This window comes from Monodelphis domestica, chromosome 5 (assembly GCF_027887165.1).
Source record: "Monodelphis domestica isolate mMonDom1 chromosome 5, mMonDom1.pri, whole genome shotgun sequence".
Classification (NCBI taxonomy): domain Eukaryota; kingdom Metazoa; phylum Chordata; class Mammalia; order Didelphimorphia; family Didelphidae; genus Monodelphis; species Monodelphis domestica.
The window spans coordinates 211,574,682-211,599,098 of NC_077231.1; the positions used below are offsets into that span (position 1 = coordinate 211,574,682).

At 37.2% G+C, this 24,417-nt stretch overlaps 1 protein-coding gene across 2 annotated transcripts in view; it reads right to left on the bottom strand.

The window, feature by feature from the left end:
* The window catches only part of DGKI (diacylglycerol kinase iota), a 623,490-nt gene that overhangs the window by 315,821 nt on the left and 283,252 nt on the right, over nt 1-24,417 (bottom strand). For both annotated transcript variants that reach the window (XM_056799742.1, XM_003342025.4), the window contains exons 10-11: nt 24,042-24,140; nt 3,371-3,453 (exon numbers count right to left, since the gene is read on the bottom strand). In XM_056799742.1, coding sequence (XP_056655720.1) covers nt 3,371-3,453; nt 24,042-24,140 — 182 coding nt within the window. The remainder of the gene's footprint in view (nt 1-3,370; nt 3,454-24,041; nt 24,141-24,417) is intronic.

The following is a 24,417-nucleotide window of genomic DNA, read 5'->3' on the forward strand; positions in this document are numbered from 1 at the left end:
ATTAAGATAGCAGCTCTGGGAGTAGGGAGCAAGGGCCAGATGGAAGAGATATGAATGAAGTAGAAATGGCATGATATGACAACTCATTAGATATGTGGCATGAGGGAGAGAAGAAGCTGAAACTTCTTCTATGGTGGGGAGATTAAGCTCCTTTGTGCTAGGTCATAGAGGCAAAAGGACAAGAGAGCAAGGATGTAAACATCACCGTCTGAAGGAAATTCAGGAGCTTTCTTCCTAGCTTGCAGTGCTTTTTCTAGGCTTGACTCTTCACTATCAAAGTTACTAAATTTATAAAGTGAATGTAGGTGGGGAGAAAACACACATATACACATATTGAGATACAGCAAAATATGCTGGTTTGGGCTTCATTGGATTTGGGTTTTTCCTGTTCCTGATGTTTGGAATTCATTCTTTTGATCTTTAACGTCTCAGAAGTCTCTCACCAGGTATGCAAAAACTGCACTGCATGAACTTTGGAGAAGGTGAGTGATCCATCCCCTTTGAGTAAAGCTCTCATGTATACTGATTCATGCTACTGAGCATCAGCGAAGCAATTTCCCCCCAATTAAACATTCTCTTTTTGCACTGACATTTTTCTCAATGTTCCCTGAAATATATACACTTGCATTAAATAGCCAGGACAGAGAATAGACAAATGACAAACCAGCTTAGTCAAGGAATGAACCTTGGAGAGGCTGAACACAGAAAAGAAAGGCTTTCACAAATCCTGTAGCGGACTCTAGTGGTCCAAAATGTAATAGAATAAGAGAATTGGAACAGAAACCATCTTTCAAATACTGTATTCTCTAGCAACCATTAAACTAAGAATTTGTCCAAGATGGGTCTAAAAACAACCCGAGTGACACCAATAGCAAGGATCCTTCCTAATTTCAGTGCCTCCCCTCTGATGATTATTTTCTATTGATCCTGTTTGTACATAGTTGTTTTTGTGTTGTTCTCTCATGTTGAGTGCCTTTAAAGCAGCCTCTGTTTTTTAGCTTTCTTTATATTTCCGGTGTTTAGCACAGAAGACTGGATTAGGGAAGGCAACGGAAAGGAACATGTATTTTTAAGCATCTACTAGGTTCCAGGTCCTGTGCTAAGTGCTTTACAAAGAACATGCCATTTGACTGGGGTTTGAAGTCTTAGCATGACCACTCACTAGCAAACCAGTTAAAACCATTGAACCTCAGTTTCTTCATGTGCAAAATGTCAGAATAAATTAATAATAGTTAGCATTCTTAAACCACTTTAAGGTCTGCCTAGTGCTCTCCATAGTTTTCTCATTTGAACTTCACAGCAACCATCAGATGTAATCAAGCCTTCCTCATTTTATAAAGAAGTGAAGTAACTTATCCAAGTCACAAAGTAGATGGCTCACTCAGAACTGGAATCTAGGGCTTGGCTCCAAATCTTCCCCTTTGCAGTATATATATATATATATATATATATATTCACATACATACAAATATATATATACATACATACAAATATATATATATATATATCAATGATCCTGTAGTACAAAATTATTCCCATTTTTTCAGAGAAAGAAGCTAAGACTCAGACAGGTTAAGTGACTAGACCAACATCGCACAACTACTGTTTAAGATGGGATTCTACTCCAAGTCTTCCTGACTTCCAAGTTCCACATTTTTAAAAAGAAGCTAAGTGGTACAATGGATAGAGCATTGAGCCTAGAATAAGGAAGACCTGAGGGCAAATCCTGCCCCAGTCAGTTGCTCTCTGACCCTTGGCAGGTCATTTAAGTCTGCCTCAGTTTCCTCCTCTATAAAATGGAAGTAATAATAGCATCTACTTCCTAGGATTCTCATGAGGATAAAAATGAGACAATGCTATGTAAACTTAATGTGTTCTATAAATGCTTTTATTATTATATCCTCTATATCATGCTGCTTTTCTTCCTGCCCCAAAGTTCTGTTAAAAATAATAATTGTTCACATTGATATAGTGATTTGTATCATATAAAGTATTTTACAGCTTACCAAACCTATTTTAGCTATTATTAGACCAGTTTTTGCTTTGTTCCAATCCTATATACACTCAGTATTAATGGGGAAATGTCAACATTATCTGGGGTCAAGGTAAGAAATAGCTGGATGATGGCAGTCTTTTCCTTTCCCCTTTTTACCTTCCCCTCCTCTCATGCCCCCTAAAAGCATAAAGAAACAGGATTAAAACTTTTCATCATAGAAATCCATTTTTATACATGAATAGTCCAAAGGAAGTCAGGAGTAATTCTGGAAGGGGAATGAATTTCCCACATATCACCCATTGAAAGAGCATACATACATCCCCTATTGTCCTTGAACATGCACATGCTCAGATATAACCACACACATTCCAGCATTTTCCACATCCAGATATACTAACAGATACATACACTCACTCATATAATTAACTACTCACTGCTGCTGCTGCACATGCAAAGACAGCCACTCAAAACACACTGAAGGATGCATGTGTACTGAAGACAAACACACAGACCCTCATTCAAATTTAACTAACATCTGAATATATGCATAAGCTGTCAGGTAGTAACTCAAAGGAGTCTGTCAATAAATAGGTAAGCCTGATGAATAAATAGGTAAGTGATCTGAAGTAGGAATGGATTAAAAAAGAAAGTGGGTGAGTAAGTAGATTGGTAGGTAAGGCATACAAAGACAGTTAAGAGTGATCAGCAAAGTGGACACAAGATATTAAGGGTCCAGAGCAGCAATCTCATTGATGTGGGGACCTCCACAGAAGGAAATTGCCTCCTCTGATGCATACCAACAAAACAACTTAAAAGCTTAGAGACTTAAGAGCCTGAAGTACTAAGAATTTAAATTACTTGTCCATGGTCCAGTATGTTTCAAGGGAAGGATTCATTACTGTCATCATCATTTAACATTTTTTATCATCATTAATAATAGCTAGCATTTATATAGCACCTACTATATCCTGGGCACTGAATTAAGTACTTCATAAATATTATTTCATTTTCTCCAAAAAAAATCCTTTGAGGTAGATATAATTATTTTATAGATGAGGAAACTGAAACAAATAGAAGTTAAATTCACCCAAGGTCATAAAACTAGTAAGTGCCTGAGATTAGGTATGAGCTCAGGTCTTCCTAACACTAGATCCAGCTCTCAATCCATTGTGCCATAAATCTTAATCTAATTACAAGGCAAGCATGCTATCTACTGATGGAAGGGGTTTTTCTCTGATAAGATATAGGGCCATTCATTCCTAAGTCAATCTAAAATTAAAGCTTTTTACACAACTTGTGAATTCTTCTGACCATACAAGAGAATAAAGGAAAGTTTTGGCCAAGGTGTATTCTGGTAAATGTTTTAGAACTTACGCATCTCTTGGCCCTTCCTGAGAAAGATCAAAGACCTGTCGTGGATTCAGATACCACATGAACATCTGGAGAATTTTGGTCCCCTGTAGTAGAAAACAAAAGGGAGGGAGAGGATATATCATTATTTAAAAAAAATAGTATAGTAAGTCATATAAAATCATAATTTAAAATATTGTGTCTAAGATATTTATATGTTTAGAAAATATAATGCTGAAGAGTTTAATATCTCTGGGGGGAAAGGTACCTTGATATTACCAATTAATTTTCTTTTTATCATTCAGACATATCTCATTTTAAACATTCTCATATTAAATCATATAGACCCTAATAGTCAAATAGAAAATCTTGTTTGTGTAGTTATCCACTAAATTAATACATAGGTAGGATAAATCCCAAGTTTCTTTAGATGATTAGTCAATAAAATATATTATATCACAGGATCATATCCCTTTAAAAATTGGTAGTCTATACTGATTATATAAGATGCCACCTTCATCTATTTGGGTACTGGTAGAAAATATCAAATGTGTATCTTATAAGCAATGGGAAGTCAAGTTTAACAATGGCCAATCTTAGTACCAGAGAACTAATGAAGAAAGACATCTAATTTCCCACCTGATTGATCTTCTGGATTTAATTGTCTCCAGGAACTTTCATGTTACATGATGGTATCAAATCTAAAACTCATGGTTCCTCAGTATGATCTGTGCCCCTTAGCTTCTTCCCTTCCTCTGAGTGGAGATGGAGGAAGGTAGATATCAGACAGCTCCTCCCAGATCCTTCCTTTAAGGAGGACACCTAGGGCAGTCATCTCATCATTCCCCACCCAGATACAGGACTTTATCATGCCCCTATTATGGATATCTTTCTAAAAGTTCTCTTGCCCTTTTCAGCTTATGTGTTAACATCCCCCAGTAGACTGTGAGCTCTTTTAGGGCAGGGACTGTCTTTTGTCTAACACTGTATCTCCAGGGCTAAGCATAATACTTAGGACACAGTACATACTTAATAAATTATTATTAACTGACTGACATCCCTCATCTTGGCATAGAAGTGACAGAATACCAGTGAGGACTGTGACATATGCTCATATGTTGCCAGATAAATTTGTTTTGCTTGATTATTTTTTGTTGCTAAAAGAGAGGGTTTTATAGCAGTCGTGGGGAATGTGAGTAACATTGGTAAATGCCATTTGTATGAAAATAAAAAATATCAAAATATTTTTAAAATATTATAATATTTATGATTTGCTGAAGAAGAAAAGAAGAGGTCTTTATGAAGCAATGCTAACAGAAAGAGCAATGAAATGTGAAGGGATAAAAGGTAAATGCATGTTAAAAAATTTTCCTGCATTTGGTCCCAGGTTCAAATCCCCTCTTTGCTAAAATATACATATGGGATCCTCAGTTAGTGTTTTGGGCCTCTGTTTCCTTACCTGCAAAATGAAGTAGTTGGACTAGATGACCTATAAAGTCTTTTCTAGTTCTGATCCTATGATCAGGAATAACAAACAACCAATATTTATTTATTGGCCAGGATACCTTCATTGTCATTATGAGCATACCTGATAGTTGCTATTTTCTTAAACATTCATTCTTAAGTTATTCTGTGATTCCATAATGTAGGAAAGTCCTGCTATCAGTGCAGATCAGCCATTCCATCCATAACTCATAATCTTAGAGATTTACTTGGGCTACTGCCTGGTTAAATGGCTTAATTCTAAGTCACATAGCTTCTAAAGCATGTACAAGTGGCTGAACTTGGAACTAAGACTCCTGTCTTATTTTGGCTTTCTTTCTATTATGTCTATTCTTTTCCTCAAGAATAATATTTCATGCTTGTAAACAGTATTTTGTTATTCTTTTTACTGATTTTTGTTTCCAGATGAAGTCCTGGTTTATAATTAGAGGAGTTTCGAAGCTGATTGGTATCTTGGAATCTGTAGCTCACGGGGACAAGTGTTCCACTATCAACACTGAAAACTGATTTTAGACTGTCCTGATCTTTGAGACAACAGATGAATGGAGTCACAACTAGGGTTCTTAAAGAAACATATATGAGGGGGAGTAGAAGGAAGCTCAACTGCTAAACAGCAATAGTAGTCACAGGGTCAGCCTCCTCAATCCAATGAATAGAGCTGGAAAAAACTTGGAACACAGTAGCAACAGGGTGGAGCTCTGACAGAGCCTTGGAGAAGCTGAGGAAGCCAGTCCACTCTAAGGGCGTCTTGGACTAGAAGGCTCTGGATGAAGTTAGGGTTTTATGGGACTCTTCAAAGACTGAGACTCCTCCCTGAACCTGCACATTTACAGAAAATGCAACAAGCTCATTCATTTCTTCACTGGAATGATTCTGATAACTTTAATTTAGCCATAAAGAAGCCAGGAAATAGCAAGAGATACACCAAATTTAAATTAAAGCAGAGGCAAATCCTATGTCTGAATGTTTGTTATTTTCCCAACTGGGTGGTTTTGATTTTACTCCTAACTTTCTGTTTAATATAAACTCCATAAAGCCACTGAGGAGAACCACATGGACTAGAAGGGACCATTATCTTGCCCCTGGGTTTTACAGAGAGGAACTTAATTGTTAAAGTGGGATCTGACTGGTTAAATTTCCAGAAACAAACAGGGTAGAAAAGAAAGAGTAGTGATAACTATCTCTGGATGGAACACATCCACATCCACTTATTATATTTCTGTATACATATATGTATACCCACAAATAATATATGAATGCATTTATAATTTTATATATCATATTGGTTCATTTCCCAGAAGCCAAAGTGCTTCTACTATTTCCACACCTCACAACAATCAAGGTTCTCTCTGTCATGTGCCTAAAACAATGTTAAGCTGCCATCACCATTGTCCTGGATCACATCCAACTAATTGTTCCACCTCATCAAACAGCATGTATTGCTTCAGCCCTTTCCAGACAGTTTTATCTAAACAATCATGGCTAAGTTGATGATTGGAGGTGGGGAAGTGAAGCCATTAGGCCATCACTGTTCCATTTACATATCTGTTATTTTGTGTCATTTGTCGATTGTCTGGCTGGCTCCTAATCTGCCTTGTGGAGTTTTCATGGGGTAACACTGTAGTCATTTTAATGACTGATTTATATACACATCTATCTGACTTGTGTAGAGGCGGTCCAATTTTGCAATCTGGGAGCAGTATCAATTGTTCTTATAAGTTATTCCTTTCCACCTTTTGCTACGGTACAGTGAGCCTCGAAATTGCAGTTTTTCTGGCAATACATGCAGGGTGAGTCATTAACATTCTGGTTCTACGCGCCTGTAGGATCACCTTATAAAAAATGAGCTGAGTAAAAAAAATCTGAAACCACTGAAGAATTATGCTCATAAACCTATAAACTCTCTAGTAGGTAATAATGATAATAGTTCCCATTTATATAGTGCTCCAAGGTTTACAAAGCATTTTATAAGACACTATCTCATTTGACCCAGATGATAATCTTCTGAGGTAGGTATTAGCTGGCATTATCCCTTTTTTAGTAGATGAGGAGAAATCATGGCTAATATATTTCAAAGGCAAAACTTGAATCCAGAAAAATCTAGGTTGTGCAACCAGTTGTGCACAACTTCTCAAAGTCCCTGGTCAATTCTATAAGATTACAAGTGAAAGAGGAATTAGTTATCTGCAAAAGTAGAGGAAATTTCCTACAGCAATAATTCTCTTTTTATTGTTGTTATTCAGCCATTTTACTCATGTCTGACTCTTTGGGACCCCATTTAGGGTTTTCTTGGCAAAGATACTGGAATGGTTTGTAATTTCTTCAGGAATTCAGGTAAAGAAGCCTAAGTGACTTGCCCACGGTCACATAGCCAAGAAATCCCTGAAGCTAGATTTGAATTCAGGAAGATGTCTTCCTGACTTCAGGTCCAGAACTCTATCTACTGTACAACCTAGTTTCCCACAGGAATTCTCTAAAATAGTTGAAATCACAGGTCTGAATCTAATGAAAGAGAAATGAAGAGTGGGGAACTAAAGAGAGACAAAAGGAGTTCTCCAACATCAAACAGCCAGTGTCTAAATCAAAATCAAACCCAGGTCTTCCTGACTTCAGTCCCAGCACTCTATCCACTGCAACACATTGGTTTTGTTCAGGATAATGAATCATTCTGTGGTTTTAGATAACCAAATTAATTGGCTCAGCTTTTCATGACCAGCTCTTTACATTTCAGTCATTATTTTGTTACTTTTTTCCTATAATGTGACTAAATCTTTGCAAATCAACATGTTTAATTATAAAAGCAATCAATATCTGAAGAAAATCACTGGATTGTGTTAAACCAATAGAAGATAGAGTTCTAACTCACACCTACATGACTTCAGTAACAGTTCCTTCATCTCTAAGGTGCCCAATTTTAATACTTCCTCAGATGCAACTGATTCATCTCTGAAAGAGAAATCACTTTTTTCTCATTGAAAGCGCTTAATTGAATGTTTCAGCCATTTACACAGCTGCTACTCATTGTGAAATCCCAAAGAACCAAAACTGTATGCAATATGCAAAAATAGCAGCAGTGAGACAATAATGTCTTCCTATGATCAAAGAGCTTAGAGCTGAAAGAAACCTTAGCAATCATCTCAGCCCAGTGTTGAACACCTGTCCTCAGGCCACTTGCACCCAAATATTCCGGAGTGCCTGAACCAGATTAAAATAAATGTACTGTGCCACCCAGATGCCTTAAGGAGGGGAGGGGTCAAAAAAAGGTTTCTTAAAAGAAAGTGGGGCTTTAGTTGAGATTTGAAGGAAATAAGGGAAGGTAGGAGACAGAAGATAAGGGAGAAAATTATAGGCAGGTGGGGCAGCAAATGAAAATACCTTGAGTCAGGAGACACCCGGCAAAGAGCCAGTTTGTGTCCATGTAAGTCTACACAGGGACTTGGAGAGTAGAGACTTTATATCTCTGAATGGGAGCAAAGGAACAAGACAAAGAAGGCTATCTTGCTAAGCATCAGTGTAAGGACTAAAATGTAGGAGAGCTGAAAAATCAACTGAGAGGCAGTGTGGTGTGGTGGAAAGGGCACTAGATTTGGATTTATGTGGCCTGAATTTGAATACCCTTTTATAATGACCAGTGGTGTGTCTTGGAGGTAAGTCTCTGGGTATCAGATTCCTTATTAGTAAGATAAGTTTGGGAATAAATGACCTATAGAGCCCTTTGCAGCTCTAAGGATCTCAGTTCTAAATTTGAGAGATAGGGCTGTTGAAAGCAAAGTCAAGTGTTCAATCCCCAACAAGCCAGTAAGCAGACAGAAGTTAGAGGTTTGTTCCACAAAGAATGTACCCTTGGCCCTAGTAAATTATCCTATAAATGCAACCCACTGGTCACCAAGAGGAAATGATAGGAAAGTGCATGAAATATTTCCTTTCTCTTTTTACTGTTAGCATGAACCAGCAATGCCAAAGTATTAGGGACTATTTAAAAAAATTCCTAGCCAGTATATGTGTACATGGAATCACAAACCACTAGGGTTAGAAGAGGACTTTAGCAACAGCTAGTACAACTCCCTCGATTTGAAAGATAAGGAAACTGAGGTTTTTAGAAGGAAATTAACTTTTAGCCACAAGCTGTCTAGTAGGACTAGAGGGAATCTTTCTCTCATTCTTCTGGAAGTTTTATTATAACTTGGGCTGAAAGAGGGAATAGAAGTGGATCCACTTGTGAAACTTGACTAAATATGATCCAGAAAGCATTTCTTGGAAATAAACAATGATGGGAATATTGAGAGTTGTAAGTACATACTTCAACTCTTTAAGAAAACTATGATTTAATCAGTGCTTGTACTCCCTCTACTGACAAAGATTGAAATTCTTACATACACACATGAAGCTTAATATATAGTTCTTCAAGAGCTGATGACTGTGTGTATCTGCTATGTGTGTGTTTATTTGTGGGTATAATCACCCAGAAGGCAATGTAAAAACACATAATGGATATGAGTAAGCTACAACAGATCACAGACAAAAATTACAGAGGAAGAGTAAAAATTATTATGAAAGAAATGTATGAACACAAAAGAACTTGTGTATGCATATACAAAAAAGAGCTGATCACTTGGAAAAAGTGAAAGATAACCAGGGGACAGCCCCCATGCTTCACTGAGACCCTCATGATGCCAAGCAAAAGCAAAGAAGGGGTTGTGGCATGCTGGGTATATTTACCAAACAAAATAAACTTACGGAAGAAGAGGGGCAAAAGATTCACAAAATGAACAGGCAAAGATTGCTTGTGATGTCTGTCACTGTGGAAAAGAGAAATTGGGAAAGCATGCAAAAAGACAGGAAAAGTTGAGACTGATGACCTGTAATTCAAACAATAGTGTTCTTTTTGGAATGTTACCTGGAGAAGCAGTTGAGGAAGGAACAGATCAACTGAAGGGTTAAGTCTTTAACCTTGAAGACAGAAAGGAGAGGTTGTCTCTGAGCTTTGAAGACAGAAGGAAGAAGGACAAAGCCCAGCTCTCTCTGAGTTGCTCTGTTGTGATAGTGACTGAATGTCCAGACTTCTCAGCCATTTCTCTCAATTGAACTATATTTTACCATCCTCCAACCTAAGACTCATTGTAGTATTAGGAAAATCCCCAACCTTCTTACCTCCATTTCTTATCCTTTCCTGTCTTCCCCAAATAAACCCTTTCCTTAAGATAAAGAAGAGAAAGAGTATTTAATTTGAGACCCCATAAATTCACACTGAGTTGATTTAGAAGAAGAGAGAAGAAGAAGGAAGGGGGAGGGGAGGAAAAAAGAGGCTGAAGGGAGGGAGAAAAACAGAGGGAGGAAGAAAGTAGGTAACAGTCTGATCTTAAGTTATCAATTACCAATCAAAATAGTCTATTATTACAATTTGGCACCCCAAACTAATCTCCAAGTTTGTATCCACTACCATGATCTGTGCTGTAGTTCTAGGAATCACACATCTGTAAATGTTTTTTAAGGTAGGTCACAGTTTGTATTGCAGCCATGGAAATGATGTATATCTGTCAGAATTTGCCAGAGAATGGTTTCTTTTTAAAATGGCATCTGGAGTATGAACATTGTGGTGTTGCTTATGTATTCTGCAGAATCCACAAACATATTTGCCATTTTGCTATACAGGATATAAATATAATATCCTGTAATAGCTGCCAGCACAACTACCCCACAGATCACTTGCTTGAACATCTTTGCCTTTAGGAATTGTGAATTCAGTCAGTCTGGGTGCCAAATTGTAATAAGGCACTATTTTGACTGATAATTGATAACTAACAGATCGGCCTGTTACCTACTTTCTTCCTCCCTTCCTCCATTCTTTCCTCTTCTTCTCTCTTCTTCTAAATCAACTCAGGGTGAGTTTTGTGATATGTCAAATGAAATACTCTTTCTCTTCTTTATCTTAAGTAAAGGGTTTATTTGGGGAAGCTGGGCTTTGTCCTTCTTTCTTCTGTCTTCAAAGCCAAAAGACTGCATCTCCTTTCTGTCTTCAAGGTTAAAGATCTAACCCTTCATTTGGTCTCTTCCTTTCTTCAACTGCTTTTCTCAGTAACATTCCAAATAGAACACTAGTTTGAATGACAGGTTATCAGTCTCAGCTTTTCCTGTCTTTTTGCATGCTTTCCCAATTTCTCTTTTATACACTGGGAACAATATTCGCATCAATGAGACCACAGAGTCATCATAAATATGCCTCCCCAAAACACATATACATGCAATTTGTATGAGACTGTGATTTTACTGATGGTGAATATTGCCTCCAGTGATATATATCAAAACACATCTCCACCTAGCCATATATGATATATATATATATACACACACATGCACACATAATATACATATGTGGGTTTCTGTATGTATATATGTAACTGCACAGAATTCTTGGTTGTAATGCAGAGAAAACACCCAATCTAAAGATTTCCAAAATCCTACAAGGCTGGAGGAGCAATATCTATTACAAAGAAGAAAACTAAAATGTCCTTCCATATAAGATGGGTTTTCCCCAAAACAGTGATGAAAACATACTTGAGACTTAATTGGACCAAGAAATTAAAATTCTAAGGATGTAGCTCCCTGGTTGTATAAGACATAAAAGTCTAACATTTCCATAGTTAGGATTCCAAAGGCTTGATGAGAGTCCATGCCATTGACCTTCCACGTACTCTTCTGATCAGGTGTGTGCTATCATGGAAAATGAAGGCAAATGGGGAGCTGCATACAACTCATACCCAATGATGTATTTTTGCTAGAGATCCCTTCCATGCTATTACTAAGTAATTTTTTATTAAATATTTATGGTATACAAGTGTTTCATTTCATTTCAGTTCCATGTGTGAACTATCAAATGGAACTGAGTCAAGCCTGACTTAGAACAATGTTCAGGCACAAGAAATAGCCTGGCCTAGATCATAGTGAAGAAAGTTCTTCCAAAATAGCCACCACCATGAATAGGATCATGAAAATAAGCCTGACCCCTTCTACTATATTACCATGTAAGCGTGAAGGTACCCAAGGCAGTGAATAGAATGAGTCACTAACTACATTAAAAAGGAGTGAGAGACCTTGAAAAAAATTCAAAACACATCAGTTGAGTAAGGAAAGGAAGGTAAAAGCAATTTTTCCTCAGTGCTTAGGGCCAAGAATATAGAAACCTTGGGGAGAACTGGGAAGGAAGGAAATATGTTAGTGAGCTAGGTTTAAAAAAAAAAAAGAAATTACTTAATCAATAATAAACAATACAAATTTAATAAGGTACTTAAGAGAACAATAAAGAAAAAATAAAACAAAGTAAAAAAGAGTTTAGAATTAGAAATTGCTGAACTGGGACAGAAAAAGAAAAAGAAATTGAAAGGGTAAGAGATTTGTTACAAGGCCATGTGTGGCTGTCATCCAAGCACCTGTGTAACCTTAGGCAAATCACTTAACCTTGTGTGCCTTGGTTTCCTGATCTGTAAAATGTGTGTATGAATATACATATTACACACACACACACACACACACACACACACACACACTTCATATTTACCCTTACTGGGTTATTATGAGGATCAACTGCTATGTGGTATATTAAAGTGCTCACGTTAACAATATAGATTAATCTTAAAAGTTCATATACTCTCCCTTTGGGGAGCTTTTTGTTCTTTACATTCACTAGCACAGTTCTACTTGCTTGCCTGATAATTCTTAAAGTTTATTATTAGACATAATAGTCAGTGTTGTCAACCACTAAAATTCCTGAAAGCAACAATACAATCCTTTCATAAGTTTCTCCAACATTTTCTTCTCTCTCTTAATCTTTCCTTAATTCTATTTTTTCTAATACCAACCTGCAGATTAATTTTTGGGAAAGTATTTCTTATCCAGTTTCATAATTTTAAAGTTTCAATTACAGGTATAAGACTGGGAAATATTGTGATGTGCATATATATATATATAAAAATCAAGTATATATTTGTGTATAAAATGTATATCTGTATAAATACTATATATGTGTGTACGTGTGTATATACACATATACATATAGAGTGTGTCTTTGTGAAATGTCTCCCAATATTATAAGATAATCTCTTGGTAGCAATTTAAATCTTAAATCAATTTTGTTTCCAGACCTATTTACCTAGAATTTTCAACAACTATTTTACATCCTTCCATTTAAGAATAAGTCTTTAATAAAATTTTTTTAAATATATATGAAGATGCTGTACTATTTCGTGTGTTGTCTTGGATAATTTCTATGTAAAAGAGTAGAAAAATTATACTGCAGCCTCACTCATTTATTATAAAGAACTAAAATGTTTAAAATTTCAAGAGACTCCTTTTCTACTATCTTATTGGGTTATTATGAGTTTCAAAGGAGAATATGCATGAAAACATTAAATGTCATTTATTGAAATGAATATTGTTTTTACTCAAATAATATAAGGACTTTTACAGTGTATTCCTCAAGAATTAGTGCCATTGTTATATTGTAAGACTGTGTAGAGCATATGAATTTGGGAATTTTCTCTTCTGTTTCTTTGTATTATCGCCCTTCTTAGATGACAAAAAGGGCAAAAAGGTGAAAAAATGAAAATCCTACCTCTTATGAAAGAATACAAGATGTTCATGAAGATGTAAGGGAAAGGATGTAAAGACTTCAATTACTTCCTCATCCCACTAGAGAAAGAAGTCACCAGGGAAGCTCAAATCCCTTGAGTCTTCCTTTCAAAATAAGACTTCAGTAACAGCTGAAAGCTCCTTTGCCCACTGATAGGAAGTCTTCATTTCAAATAGCCACCAATTCCCAACTGGTTCACTCTCCTCCTCCCTCCCCTAACATGAATAAGCACCAATTCATAGGTCCACACCTCTTGCTCCCTCCCCATAGGTTTAGTCTTGCTTGATCCAAATAGGAACACTAAAAAATCCATGGATTTTACCCGTTTGGAGGGCGCCTTAATTGTACCTAGGAACTCAGCCGATCAGACCTGTGTCCATCCTCTCTGACAAACCACTTAATGTCATGAGTATGTACCCTCACTAAAGGCTTGCTTGCTCGCTTGCTTCATTTTCTCTCTGCCCACTCCTATCTTTGCCATGTCTTGTCTTCTGATTCTCTGTCTCCTTGCCATGCCAACTTTCTCCTTAGAAACATCAGCCATTGCCCAGAGCTGAGATGAATGGTTTTGGTAGTCATCCCTACATAGCCAAGCTTTGTTTTAGCTATGTAAAACCAAAGACTAGACTAGGAACTCTGTGTGGTCTCCCTGCTTCTCTCTGACTGTGACTGTGGGGCTGTGACTAGGGGCCCTTACCTAATCATGTGCCCTTGCAGTTTTCCCTTGGCTCTGTACATGGCATGTAAGGAAGATTGCCACTTTACCTTGTACTGCATTTTGGAATCCCAAACCTCCTTCAAACAGCATTAAGACAGAGGAAATTAGAGTTAATAAGTAGGTAATGCTAGTTGGTAAAAGAAACCAAAATGACCTAGAAAGAAGAACTACCTTAAAGATTTATTCTTAAGTGGATAGATGCAAAATGGTTGTTATAAATTCTGGGTAAACAGTTCTGGAAACAAAAATCAGACTTGAGATTTAAATTAGCACAACGAGATTAACTCACAATATTTGGTGCTAATTTATATGTGTGTAGTACACACAAACTTGCCCATATATATATATACATATGAATATATGTAGCTATACACATATGCCTTATATGCATTAAGTAAGTGGTATATGTGTGTGTGTTAACTAAAACCTACACTGACTCTTGGACCACCCTATATATGGCAAGGGGCCTTGGATTTCATCTCATAGCCCCTAATAATTTATAGATCAAGGGACAAGAAATCTCTCAGTGGTTGTTGCTATTCTTGTAAATTAACATACTTTTATAGGCTTCAGAAGAAAGAAAAAAAAAAGAATAGTCTACCTGGCTTCTTCACACAGAGAAATGTTGTTTATATCAGCCATAGAATGATTGGGTAAGAGAGCACCTTTCACAGGAAGTGCGTTAGAAAATGTTAAGTAATAGATGACCTGGAATAACTTAAGGAAAATAAACAAAAAAAGCTAGAATTGGAATAAATTATCTTTAAAAGAGAAAATGTTACTTTGTCTTCAAGCTTCAGAAAATTGTACATCCCTCGTGTTTATGCTAAGATATTACTTGTTTGAGCTGGGAATCTGAGAGAAAAGGTTTGCCAGATATTTATAAGTAATATTTTCACTCATATAGTTGATTTATTGTTGGCATTTTATGTAGGTCACAATATCCTTAAACAGGGAAGGGATGCTGCGAGTGATACATATAAATAGTCTCATATGTACATAATGTTACAATAGGTTCCTATTAGAAATGTATTATGCTGTAGGATGGTAAGTTTTAGAGTGAATGAATATCTTCAAGAATCTTAGTTGAGGTTATCTAAGTATGACTTCATATTCTACCTAACTACAGAGTGGATAATAAAGGCTAGAAGGCTACAAATAGGTTTCTAGAGCTAACTGGATATATGGAGTTCTCCCACTCACCGGTGTGAGCTCACATTTCCAAAAGCTTTCTCGCTCAACTTTTATTTAGAATATTAAGTGAAAGAGTTTGAGGGCAGGCAAGAATTTAAATGCTAGTGACAGTGAGAAGCTAGTCAATGTATGTGCTCTAGAAATTGCAATTACATACGAGGCCAGAGGAAAGAAGGAGCAACAAGCGAGTATTTTTGAGGGACCTGTATGAAGAGAGTGGAGAAAGCTGTCCAACAAATACAATAACCATTGCATGACTCTCAAATAACACATCGCCAAACATACTATTTAGGCAATTCTTCAAAGACTAAAGAAAGAAGAAAGAATGATCTAGAAAATGCTAGCCAACTGTGGAAAAAAGGAAAATGGTAATAATGGGACCAATCAAGTAGAATGTCAACAGCAGCCATATATAAGGTATGAACTGATTTTTGTGTATGGCTTCAATAGTGAAGAAAGCAGTATAGTGCAGCAAAACTAGCACTAATCTTGAAGCCAGGAGATCAGGGTTATAATTCCAGCTCCAATATTTACTAGCCATAGAACTTTAAGCAAATTCCTTAACTGAGTTTCAGTGTCCTCATCTGTAAAATGGGGATAACAAAAGCACCTACATACTAAAAGAGATAATACCAATAGCACCCAAGGTAGTTAATGGCACAGCATTAGGCTTGGAGTCAGGAAAACCCAGTTCAAATGTGACGTCTGACACTTACAAGTTGTATGACCTTGAGCAAATCACTTACCCTCCAATTGACTCAGTTTCCTCAACTGTGGACAATAATAATAACTCACTTGCAGGGTTGTTATGAGAATCAAGCAAGCTGCTATTTATAAAAAGAACTTAGTATAATGTCTGGAACATACTAGGTGTTTTATAAATGTTTATTCCCTTCCCTTGTCTTCTAGTTCACAGAGTTGTTGTAAGACTCAAATGAGATATGTAATTAAAGTGCTTTGAGGGCAGCTAGGTAGGATGGATAGATGGACAGCATGGATAGATAGACAGACATAGATAGATAGATTGTCAATCCTGGAGCCAGAAGGACTTAGGTTCAAATCTGGCCCCCAACACTTCCTAGCTATGTGGTCCTGGTCAAATCATTTAACCCTAAATTGCCTAGTTTTTGCCACTCTTCTATCTTAGAACTAAGAGACTAATACAGAAAGGGATTTTTAAAATAAAATTATGTGTTTTGCAAACCTCCAAGCATCAGTCCTGTAATGAGTCACTATCCTATTATTACTCTTTAATATTTAATATCCTGAAGATTTTTATGTAGGTGGATAAAATGTCTCCTTTTGCAATTAAATTAAATTATCATCATCAATATCCTTTGAGCCCCAGTTTCCTCACCTAGAGAATAATATTTTCACTGGCCGCATGATGTACAGGATAGAGAGAGCACTGATCTTAGGGTTAGAAAGCTTAGATTCAAATTCTGAATTGGATATTAATTAGCCAGGTGATCCTGGGCAAGTCCTTTAATCTCTCTGAGCCAAGTTTTCTCATCAGTAAAATGTACACAACACTGAAACTGTCAACCTCATAAGGTTATGTAAGCAAAGTCCCCCATAAATTGAATTAGAGTGCTATATAAACATATGATGATGATGATGATGATGATGATGATTATCATTTATATTCCAAGGAGAATCAAATAAAATTCTAAAAGCATGAAATGCCTAGGGTGGGCCCTCAGTAGCTTTGTTTAAAAAAACAACCTATGTCTCACCAATCATTTCTTACCAATTTCTCAGAAAGCAATCTGAGATAAGCTAAAAAGGTGGCCTTGGAAGTCAGCAGATCTGGGTTTTAGTCCAGACTCTGACACTTGGGAACTGGAGTAACTTAACTGACCTGCGCCTAGTTTTATAATTTTATCAACTATAAAAAGAAAAAAGTGGTCTAGATAATATCTGAGGTACCTTCCAGAGCTAGATCTACTTACTTTCTGAGTTTCAGTTTGCTCATAGATTAAATAAGAGAGTTAAAAGATCACCAGAATTTTCTTGGACTCTAAAATTCTGTTATCCTACACTTTCCATATTAACAGGATGTTTAAGGAGCAAAATATATGGATAGCCCCTACCTAGTTTTCACCATAATATATCCCTATAAAATGAGTCAAAAATTGGAAAGTCATAAAAGTCTTATTTTTTGCATTATAGTTTTCTCTCCCATAAAATTTGGATTCATAATAAATTAGTAGTTACCTATTTTTACCACCAGATGGCAACTCTGAATCAGTTAAGAGAACAGATCCACTTTATCCAGAAGTACAGAATGTTGGCGGGGAGTTGAGATTCTCCAGGCTAACCCCTTCATTTCATGCTTGAGTACATTTCAGTCACTTTCAGATTCCAAGGAAAAATGATGAATAAGCTCATGAAGCCAGCTAGAAATGAGGTGATGGCTGCATGGTGTAGTGGAACATTATGCCAAGAATCGTGGGGTCAGTGTTTTAGTCTTGGGTCAAACACCAGCTCTCTGTATGACAGCGGCCAAATCCCATAGTGAAAGTAGTAAGACCAGGCGATTCCTTCCACATGTAAGATTCTAGTCAAAGCCTGGGGGTTTTAGGAGCATCAAAAATGAAAAAAGGAGTGAAATGTGAATCATGGGAAAGCTAAGATGACCTGGACAAGAAGCAGGCAAAACATCCTTCCTCCTTTGGGCTTAGGAGATGCCCCAAGTGAAGTTAATTAAAGCAAAAATGAAGAAGACTTCTCTGGTCTCCTTTCCATCTTCCATCATATTCATATGCCAGTGACTAACATATTATTCAACTATTTTCAGGCATGCCTGACTCTTTGTGACCCCCACTTAGTTTTCTTGGCAAAGATACAGCAATGCTTTGCCATTTCCTTCTCCGACTACAAATAAGGAAGTGGAGGCATACAGGGTTACATGACTTACCCAAGGTCACAAATATGAAGGTCTGAGGCTAAATGTTAACTCAGGTTGATAAGTCTTCTTGACTCCAGGTCTAACATTCTCTCTACTGCTCCACCAGACTGCCCAATGACTAACATAGTACAAGACAGGTTAGAGGCATTTGAAAAATGCTTATTGACTTCTGATTTCTTTTCCCAGAACTAATATCTGAGCTCAAAGCAACAGAGGTCATTAGGGAGAAGCTCAGGGAATATTCATGTGATTCCAAGTTCTGAGACACAACATGGCACAGTGAGTAGAGAGCCAACCTCAGCATCAGGAATACCTGAATTCATGTCCAAATGCTGACTCTGGATGTCTGTGGCCAAGTCACTTAACTCTTAATGACCTAGTGAGCTACTGAAGACTATAAGGTATAAAGCAAGAGCTGAGCTGCCCTGAAAAAGGGAATTTCCTATATCAATTTTCATTCTTCTCACAAGTTCTGCCCAATATAAGCTCTATCATAACATAACAGTTCAGTAACCTTCACATGAGGTTGCAACTCCCAAAAGGACCAGGAAGAAACTGCTTGTTTCCTATTGCTTATTAAGCCTTTCTCTTCAAATGGACAAGCCATCTTCCTGAGTTCAAGTCTGGCCTCAGATACTTACTGGCTGTGTGATGCTATGTAATTCTTAAGCCTATTTACCTCAATTGTCTGAGGAAGGAAATGGCAAACCATTACAGTGTCTTTGGCAAGAAAATCCCAAATGGGATCACGAAGATTCAGACCTAACTGAAACAACTGAACAACAGCAAACTTCAAATGGACCATCTGCCTGATAAGTCAGCTATGGTAACCTGATGTAGAACCCCAAATAATAGACATGATTTTTAATTTGAAAATTGGAAATGTGATAAAAAATTCATTGCATCCTACTTATATGTACAGTATTGTTAAGGAGAATACAGGAAAAGTGTAAGGCACAGTCCCTGTCCTCAAAGGTCTACAATCTGATCAGGCAGACAAGAATGGGGTACAAGCAACCCAAAGAGAATTAAACAAGACCATATGCTAGCAAGTACATTAGATAACTTTAACATTATATACTGGAGAAATTAAGAAACGGGAAGAATATAGTCTAGAGCACTCATGGAAGAGATGGTACTTGATGAGAGCCTTGAAGAAAGGAATGGATTTAGCCAAGCAAAGATGAAGAAAGCAGGCATAGTTGACTCAAGAGCAGTCTAGACAACAGCATGATCAAAGTGTATATGAGCCAACAAAGAGATAAACTCAAATGGAATGAAAACTACATATTGGTAAACAATAGGCAACAAAATTAGAGGAGGAATGTAGAGCCGCCAAGACCAGATAAGTCTGGAATGTCCAGGTGAAGTGTGTGTATGGGTATGTGTGTATATGTATGTGTGTGTGTGTGTGTGTGTGTGTATTTTGTTATTTATGAGTACTTCGCTATTTCTGTGTTGTCTCCTCCATTAGAACGTATGCTCCTGGAGGGTAAGCATGATGTTTTGTCATTTGTAGAACCAGGACTTAACATGGTAAGTGCTTGAAGACTGATTAACTGATCACTCTTTCCTAATTGAAACTTTCCTCCAAGGTTTCCATAACATTGCATTATTCTGGTTCTCTTCTTCATTCTCCAACTGTTTCTTCTCCATCCTCTTCGGTTGTTCCTTCTCCTCCTCTTAGACATTCTCTCGGGTTCAGTCCCTCTGTGCCTCTCACTATTCTTACCCAGAGATCTCAACAACACTCATGGCTTAAACTATCTCATCTGTACTAATAAAGTCATGTGGGAAAATGCAATTTATAATTGTGCTTAAAAAAATACACAACCCGTGTGTGTGTATGTGTGGTTTTTTTTTTTTATTGAAATGTCTTAGTGTCATATTTGCTGTGGAAAGGGACACAGTCCTTTTGAAAAGTATTTTGTCAGTTATATGACAGGCTAAGCTATAAAAAGTTCTGGAGGTGCCTTCCTTGAATAGTGTTTAATGAGTAAATTCAAGAATTGTTTTTAAGTTTAAATAGATCACAGCTAAAGCTTCAAAGCTTAAAGAATTAAGTGCTTAATAAATATTTGCTGCATTCTGTCAAGAGGGGAAGGGAACAAGTTCTTCTAAACCCTCCCCACTAAGATGTAGAGCAGTGTCAAATTTCACAAGTGGCATTTTATATTTATTTCTTGACTGGTTATAATTTATTATAGGCACTATACCATGTTGACTGGCCCTGATACTCCTAATACAGATCAGGATGATGGACAATCTGGCAATAACTGGGGGAAAAAAGGTCCTCAAGGGGTCATGGTCATGAATTAAATTCCAGTTACTTTTACTCTGCTCCATGATCTCCAACTGCACACCTAACCCCAGCCAAGGCATAGGTTTTATTGGACACAAGATGGACCAAACAAGAGAATTGAGATGTCAGTATATATTTAATCCTCATCCCTGGGGAAAATACCCCAATTGTACATTTTATTCTTGGTGCATCAGAATTTGCCAATATAGAGGATAGACTGACATTTTTTACTCTCTGAGAAACCATTTTAAAAGATGGGAAATCAAAATGGAACAAAATATAGCATTAAAGTGACTATCTTAGTAGTTATTCATTATCATCATTAGCAACAATAATCTCACACTGGGGGGTGGGGGGAGTAGCTGGGTGGTTCAGTAGACAGAAGATCAGGCCTAGAGAATAGGAGGTCCTAAATTCAGATCTGGTCTCAGACACTTCCTAGCTGTGTGACCCTGGGAAAGTCACTTAACCCCAATTGCCTCCTCCTTACCATTCTTCTGTATAAGAACCAATACTTAGTATTAATTTTAGGAAAGAATAAGGGTTAAAAAAAATCTCATACCACCCTCAATTCTGATTCATCTTAACCTTATCCTTTCCCACTGGAACCTGACTCTGGGACTACCTTGGGCTCTGAAAGAAGAGCTTTTGCCTAATCTTGCCCAGAATCAGGTGTCTCCATCACTTCCCAATCATTCCCTACCCATAATGCCTCTTGCTTAATTTCTACCCCACTTAGGACTCCCTTGTATGAGCTGTTTTCTCCCATTAGAATGAAAGCTTCTCAGAGGCAGCAATTATCTTGTTTTCTTGTATCTGTAGTAATTGGTTGAACATTTATTCTTTCTAATCTTGTTCCACCAAAGAACTTGTTTTCTGGTTTTTGTATACCCGGTGATTAGCTCAGAACTTGGCACATGATTGGTTTAATTGTTTTTCAGTCATATCTGACTCTTTGTGACTCCATTTAGAGTTTTCTTGGAACATAATAAGCAATTAATGAATGCTGTATCATTTGTTCATTCTTGGGGTACTACAGCAAGCTTAACTGAGTTTTTGGCTGATTCTCCTGACTCTATCTGGAGATTAAATTATCTCAAATTCCAGTTATAAGGGGAGCTGAAGCCAATAAAACCCTTTAAACTCTCAGCTCCTAAGTCAACAGGAAGATCATTTTGACACCCCTAATTACATGGAAATAGATCATCCAAGTAGAAAAAATTTCACTGAAGGCTCTTTATAAAAATGTAGGGGATACTTGAAGAAGAATTTGGAACCTGAACTTGGACTAAGAGCCTGGATACTATGTTTTGAGCCTGTGCTCTGTCACTTGACAATCATGACATCTTAGATAAGTTACAACTTCTGTTTAACTCTGTTTCCTTATCTTGAAATGGGAACAATATCTGCTCCAACTACCTCACAGGATCACTGCAAAGATTCAAATGAAATTTATAGGGCTCTATTATTATCCTGCTTTTATAGGTAAAACCTCTGAGCCTCAGAAAGGTAATATATGCAAGGATATACAACTTGTAAGCATTAGAGCTGGGATTTGAAGCTAGTTCTTCCATTATAAGTAGAATGTTTTTTCCCCACTATGCAATAGTACATCTCAATAATTCTTCAGTTATGCCAATAACTGTGTCTAGCAATTATATTCGATGTAGGGATGGTGCCAGCCCTTTGATTGAATTGGTATAGGGTACTTCCAATGAGGTAACATCCCCTTACCAAAGGAGATGGCTATTAGCTCTGAAATTTAGTCTTGGAGTTGCCTAAGGTCTTCAGAAGTCAGGTCATACCATGAGTGTGACTTAAAGGCAAGGTTTAAAAAGCCATCATCTTTAACACTAAGACCAGTTCTCCATCCACTATACCATATTATCTCTATATACCATGTTACAATTTATCATTAAGGGCAAATCAAAAGTCCCAATTTCAAATCCTGACTCACTTACTAGTTATGTGACCTCTGGGTATATTAATTCACTTTGATGAGCTTTAATTTTCTTATTTACAAAACTGGAATGATAATACTATCCTATAACCCACAGAGCTTTTCTGAGACTCAACTCAGCAATAATTGTAAAAGTATTGGGGGCAGCTAGTTGGCACAGTGAACAGAGCACCAAGTCTAAAGTCAGGAAGACCTGAGTTTAAATCTAGCCTCAAACACTTACTAGCTGTGTGACCCTGGGCAAGTCACTTAACCATGTTTGCATCAATTCCTCTCTGTAAAGTGAGCTAGAAAAGAAAATAGCAAACCACTCCAGTATCTTTGCCAAGAAAACCCCAAATTGAGTCATGAAAAGTTGGGCTTGATCAAAAAATGATTGAACAATAACTAGAAAGTTTAATAAAAACCAGTAAGAATGTGTGGAGGTATATACATTGTTCCCTTTTGTGAAGATGAGATGAAGGAAACTGAGTCTAAAATATAATAGGAGGAAATTATCTCAAGAGGAACCTCTTAACCATAAGAGTTTTAAGAATTTGAATGATTTTATCAAAGGAAATTAAGGAGCTGACTTTCTTAGGGTTATAGGATCATAGTTAGAAGATGCCTTAGATTCCTAGCTGAGTGACTGATCGTGGGCAAGACACTCAACCCCATTTTCCTAGTCCTTACCACTCTCTTGCCTTGGAACCAGTATTTTAAATATAAGACAGAAAGTAAGGGGTTGGGGGGGGGGGTGAGGAGAAGAGGCCTTAGAGGTGATCTAATACAGCTACCTCATTTTATAAGTGAAGAAAACCAGGTCTGAGCAGTAAAGTGATTTCTTATACAAGGCTAAGTGATTTGAACCCAGACCTTTTATTTAAAACCAGGGTACTTCCTAATGTATCATAACTTTGTCCAGAAGATTTATCAGGAAAAGGAAATTACAAATCATGGAATGATCTAGGTATAACCTTTCCTAGAAGCAAGAGAATAGATTGAAGTTATTTCCAAATCCAAAAATACTGAAGATTCAATAAAATATTTAAAATTGTCCACTGTGGATCAGTATACCACCCTCCAAATCCTCGATACAAAGACTGGGTGATTCAGGAAGCAATGACCAGGACCTATAAAGAAGATGGACCCATGGGAAAGATGAGGAACAGTCTTCTGACTTTTTGTTATTATTGTTATTTTTTGTTTCTTAAATCTGTCTTGAGAAGTATGGGCTTTAGGTGGTACAAGTTCTATAAATCAATAAAAATGTGCCGCAAACATGCTGCTCCAGAGAATGCCTTTTGCTCTTACCTTGTTGGGGTAGGTTTGTGTTAAGTAGCTAAAGGTCTCTGTGATGCTATTCCTCACCAGAACAATAGCCTAATTCAGTCACCTGTGGATTTTCCCCTGATGCTCCAGGCTCTGGTGGTGCTTATTTTGGTTGAAGGGGAGAGCCTTGTTTTTGCAAACTCAGTGAAGCTTCTGAACTAGGTTCTCACCTGGTTGCCTCCACTCTTGGGATTCACAAATATGAGCAGCGGTTTCATGAGTGGAGAGGAGATGGGTTTGATCACAAATGGCCGGCCTTTATTTTCCAGCTGAAATGAAAAAGCATCAGTAATTGAGGCAATCAAACTTTAAACGTTATAACTTAGCTTAAATGCCAAAGGTACAAGTTCAGAAAGTGAAGTTAGGCATCTCTGCCTCTGAGTCTTTCTCTTCCTCCTTAAACAAGCTCATCAAGCCTTCTGGGTTTAAAGACTTTGGAAAGAGAACAGATCAATGAATTCTCTCCTCTCCTGTACCCTGTAACAGGCTCTCTTCTGGCTCCTCAGACTGAACTCGTTATCCTCTGCCCCCCTTCAGCATTTCATA